This window comes from Cephus cinctus, unplaced genomic scaffold, assembly GCF_000341935.2.
Source record: "Cephus cinctus unplaced genomic scaffold, Ccin1 Ccin1_scaffold0407, whole genome shotgun sequence".
NCBI lineage: Eukaryota > Metazoa > Arthropoda > Insecta > Hymenoptera > Cephidae > Cephus > Cephus cinctus.
In genome coordinates this window covers 75,998-81,419 of record NW_014333091.1, presented here as the reverse complement: position 1 = coordinate 81,419, position 5,422 = coordinate 75,998, and the positions used below count along the sequence as shown (strand labels likewise).

The window sequence follows — 5,422 nt, the reverse complement described above, 5'->3', positions numbered from 1 at the left end:
CCCCCTCCTCTCTCTCACTCACTTGCTATTCCAAGCAATTCTTGATCAGAAAATCTATGTAGTTAGTACGATTTAATTAATTAATTAATTGCTTTAACGGGTTTGCGTAAGTCAACTTGATCCTCGAGGCAAAACTCGAACGTCATTTTTCCCAGGTCTCACGACTCACGGTCTCTTCACATCCACGAGTTCCCGGCTATAAAGTACCAGAATATGCACAGCCAGCCGAACCAGCTAACCCTCGTTTGTTTAAGCTCCTACGCGTTAGACCTAGGAATCGCTCGAGTTTTTGTCCTACCCTCGAGATTCCTCCCATCGTAGACAGGCAACGATCTTGCTCTTGGAAACTTTAACACGAAGCCTAGTCACGATGGTAGAGCCAATTACGGGGCGAAGGTAATTGGGGATGGTTATAATAAAGATTTGTGACATGTGGGATAGGGCATCTAATCAAGTTCGTCTCGTTAAATCTGTTTCAGAACACTACCACATATTCGTCGGAGACCTCAGCCCTGAGATCGAGACGCAGACCTTGAGAGAAGCATTCGCACCCTTCGGCGAGATCTCGTAAGTGCTCTTTAAGTCCTTTAACGTATCATCGGAGATTACTTAGCTATGGTCTCTGTATGGCTCGTATCACGTGTATAGCCCTATGATGTATATATATATATATATATATATATATATCAACATTGCGTGCTACTCTGAGCCACCTAATGATACGTCATTCGCCGTATCCACCTTCCAGCCTAGTGGTGTGGTGTAGACCCACCCACGATATTACCTACTCTGCAGATCAGAAGGTCAATCTAACATTTTCTTTCTGCGCTTCCGAACGGGCTGCGTTCTTAAACTTGGGGGGGATTGGATTGATAGAAGGGACTTGTGATTCTCAGGCAAAAGGGGGATGTCATGATTGGCTATCGCGTATCCCTGTCGGCACCTTCGTCCCTCCAGTCTTCTCTTCTTGACCTCTATGGATGCCGAGAACCAAAGCCACCGCTGGGGAAGGGAAAATTCATGTCGCTTCTCTTCGAGTTGACAGGTTGTGGCCAACTGGTGCGTATGTCGCGGTATCGAGTCGAACGACCCTTCGACTAACGTAAGTCGTTTTGCGACCTTCTTCTGATCGCGTACCCTTTCGATCTTACGACACAGTGGCATAGTGGCATAGTGGCATAGTGACATGGTAGCATGGTAGTAGTCGAGGCCGTAGCTGGTACTGGTGACGTTGCCAACTTTTAGACTAAGACTTTTTTCCCTTTTTTCTCCTTCTTTTTCTCTTTCTCTCGTTGTGCCCCTAGTGACACTTTACTGGCGCGCCCAGCCAGGAATTTTCAGCCGATAACAACAGTACGAGCGTCGCGATGCCTTTCGGATCGCAGGACCTCTCAGACTCTCCTTGAATTCTCGAGGCTTTCTGCGCCTTCGACCATCTCGTCGATCGATACTCGTAACCGCCGACGATGCTATCGGAGGAGGCCTGGAGCAACTTTTGCTTTTGTTCCCTTCTCATCCGATCCTTATATAATACCTTTCGTACGAATTCCAGTTCACTTGACTCTCCCGATTTACCCTGATTCTTCCGTATCTAATAAATTTCACGGGAAAGTCCAGGCTAATTCTGATGTTGCTCGGATGAAAACAAACAATCGCCTCCTGTCGGCCGATTACCTTCGAAGAGGAGGACTTTCAGGATCAGATTGGAAAGTGAAAAGGTAGATGGAAGAAGGAAAGAACGAAGAAGGGAGAGGACGAGCAAGCGGAGCTGATTCTCTTTGTTTGGCGATTCCCTCGCTTGGTATGTTCACCGTTTTCATCAGATTATATGACTATTGATCGGTCTTTGGCCTTTCGCCCTCGGCACCTCATTGCCACCCCTCTGACGTCTCATTGCTAGTTGAACCAATTGACCAATCGACCAATCGACCAATCTACGAATCAAGGTGATTGTACATTTCGCACTCCACGTGCGGCTCCTCACAAAATTCCTTATCTTTCGAAATCGGAGACCAAGATTTTTAGAAAAAAAAATCAACTTCATTGTTCTCTCTCGTACGAACTTCCGAATCTCCTCAGCTTCTCACGTATCTTGTATTTACGGATCCTCGCACTTCGCAGCTTCGCTTGTCGCCCTCGCTTTTCCTTGTGCGTCGAAGAACCCGACCCCCCGCACAGATGTAACACTCGGTGTTCCGAGGCGCCGTAAAAATGAAGCCCTCTAGTGAAATCGTTTCAAACTCGCTCAGCGAGTAGCTAAGCCGCGCTTTAAAAAGCTCGTGAAAAATTGCTGCTGGTTTTCTTTTTATTTTTCCTCTCCGGCCCTAAAGCTCGCATCGCGCGATAGCTCGCACTCCGCGCTGCTTCTCTATCACAGCTTCCTTCAGTGTTTCTCTCTCTCTCTCTCTCTCTCTCTCTCTCTCTCTCTCTCTCGGACTCTCTCCACGGTCTCTCCTAAACCCACGACCGTCTCTCGTTTTCTCGGAGTCTCAGCCTCCGGCACCGCCGCCATTGCCTCCCCCCCCCTCCTCCACTCCTCACCTCTCCGCTGTAAACACACTCAAGATTAATTATAGTGGAGCCGTGCGGGCATCCCTTACAACGCTGATCTATTCGAGATCGAATCAAGAAGGATAAAGTAGATGGGAGTGGAGAATTTATGAGTACTCTCTGAGTTCGTCCCCGAGGCCCGATACTGGATACCAGATAGTAGATAGAAGACAGAAGATACTCAGATAGTAGATAACGGAGAAGCGAAGCAGATACTACCATCAAACTCCTATTTCCCTTCAGGGACACAGAGCGAAGTAGCGCGGTAGATACAATAGACGTATAACGAACGTTTGAAAGCATTTCACTCGTATCGCTTAAGAAACGCTAAACGTTTAAAGCGAGCGCAAAGTTTCGAGGTCGAGGTCTGAATCCGGGAGTTTTCGCAGCAGGAGCAGTATCCTCGTGCTTTCGCCGATAGATCCATCCTCTAACGAGGAGACGAAAATACAGAATCTCCAAGAGACGACACATTTTGACTGTCCCTCTAAAAGGGTCCGTAAGGCCGCTTGTATCGCAGCTCGATCTCAGCTGGCAAACCAAAGCTCGTTTTCAGGCTTAAATGGCGGCTAAGTAAGCTCCTTCCTTCCTTCCTTCCTTCCTTCCCTCCCTCGTCTTCGTCTACGGCCTCGCGAAGCAACCCTCCCCCGCCAGGTCACGCCAATCCCGCCCAACCCCTGCTGCAGCCTCTAACTTATGATACACGGAGGCGTCGTTACCGCCAGACCCCTTTACGCTTTCTCGCTTACCGAACCGCCGTCTTTTCCTCTCGAGCCTCACCGCACTCGTTCACCCCCAGTCCTCGCTCGAGACTTTGCTTACTTTGCCTGCCTGCCTGCCTGCCTACTAAGTGTAACGAGGACTCGGTACTCGGTGTCCCCAAGCGCGGTGTGCATAGCCATATCCGAGATTTCATTATTAATATTTAACTACTGTGAAAGATTAAAAAGTTTGAGGAATTTTAATATACCTAGCTAGTATAGCTCGGTGGCTTCTTACGTAGCTGGGTACACGTAGAACTGCTGGATGGTTAGAAGGTTGCTTCAGTTGAAAGCCTGCCAGACGAGAATTAAAATTCGGTTCCCGTGCCGAAGACTCGAGAATCTCTTTAATGCTTCTTCTTCTTCTTCTTCTTCTTCTTTTTCCTATGTCATTTGCTCTTTTTTTTTGTGGGTATATTATACTCCGTGTATATACGTATACCTGTGTTTGCTTTGATCATCCCCTTGATTCTTGGATGTCACGAATTTTTCTTGGTGTACATATAGCTAATACTAGTGGCGACTGCAGCATACGGAATTACGTGGATATGGGACGTGGGTTCAGGGCAGAACGCACTTGGAACGATTAGAAACGTCGCGACGTACCAGTGACGCTGCCGAGCGAAAGTTTCGACGGGACGCGAAAGCCAGAGGGACGATTAGTTTGCAAATGACCGTAACTTTGTCGAGATCTTTATCCTTAAAAGTACGAGGAACATTCCTTAGGGAGACACAAGGCTTGGGCATTGCTCGATTGTGACGTCCGGAAATAATAATTCAGTTCCTTCTCTTTCTCACTCCCTCTTTTTCTCTCTCTCTCTCTCTCTCTCTCTCTCTCTCTCTCTCCTATACCATCCCTCACTGCCCTTCGTTCTCTTCTCTATCGAATCCGGCCGGAGTTCGTTAATTATGACGCGACGTTTCATCCTTTTCCTATTCCGACAGCTGCTACAGGCACAACTTTTCCAATAGGAATCCGGCCTATAATCGAAATTCGCTCTGATGCTTTTATTTATATTGCCAGTCGGCTTATTCTGACGCGATCTGTGCCTTGTATCAGCACCCCCTCGCTCCCTTGGTCCAGAGAGGGAGGATACCGGGAAGTGAAAAATTAGTAGCTGGACGACGTGACGAAATAGTTCTATGAATAGTTATACAGTTTGCGTATATAGGGTGTAACTATCAGAATTTAACCGGGATCATCTGGATGCTGCATTACTATCTGTTCAAAGTACCAAGCATCTTTTCAATGGCTCCTTATCACCTTCTGCTAGCATTCCTCGGTGCACCAGGAGTCCTAAAGTATGTCAAAGGAATTTCCAAAAATGGCCCGAGGTTTCACCAAATCCAAATGGCAGCGAGCATATATGGTGACTCCGAAGTGAGGTCAAAGACGAGAATTAGAAACAGTGAGAGAAATTAGAGTAACGGCGAAGTGAAGGAGATCGGAGCAAGGGAGAGGACAGACTGCGAAAATCCTTTGGTCCAGAGGGATCAAGACGGAGGCAAACAATGCGGCTTCGCGTGTACGTCACTTAGCCGTATCCACGTTTCCAAGTATTCAGTTATCCGCGTATATACCGGGATTGCGAATGTGCGGTCACCTGATTTATGGCCCCTCAAGATTATCGCTCCTTCCTCCGGCCGAATCCCCAGCCAGTCACCCGGCTGTCTAGTAACGCTCCAAGGCAACCCCGCAGCCAGCCACCCCCCGTCAACCGAAACCAGAACCAGGCCGAGCACCGGCAGCATCGGTACCAGGAGTTCTGGCCAACCAGTATCCTTCATCGGTTTCTCCGTGTTCCACACCCTAACTGCTACCCCCCCCCCTCCCCATGAGCCTCCGCAGTTCTCGCTCGCGACTTCCCACCATCGGCATCCTCAGCCAGGGTGGGAGGGAGTGAGGAGGAGGGGGGGGGTGCTTGGTCCCGGCTCCATCGGATTCAGAGAGTGCAGTATTCCACATACCAGTAGTAGCTGGTACTAGCATCTACCAGCAACCATTCCTCCCATATCCACACCAAGCGAGCTCTGCACTCTGGCTCGAGACGTTGTCAGGGCTTAAATCTTACCCTCCCTTTTAGCCCAGGCCAACACCCCCCTCCCCCCCC

The 5,422-nt window shown here is 48.8% G+C and overlaps 1 protein-coding gene across 2 annotated transcripts in view; it reads left to right on the top strand.

Moving 5' to 3' along the window:
* Positions 1-5,422, top strand: part of LOC107267519 (nucleolysin TIAR) — a 301,978-nt gene that overhangs the window by 224,853 nt on the left and 71,703 nt on the right. For both annotated transcript variants that reach the window (XM_025084838.1, XM_025084839.1), the window contains one exon: positions 480-567. In XM_025084838.1, the coding sequence (XP_024940606.1) occupies positions 480-567 (88 nt within the window). The remainder of the gene's footprint in view (positions 1-479; positions 568-5,422) is intronic.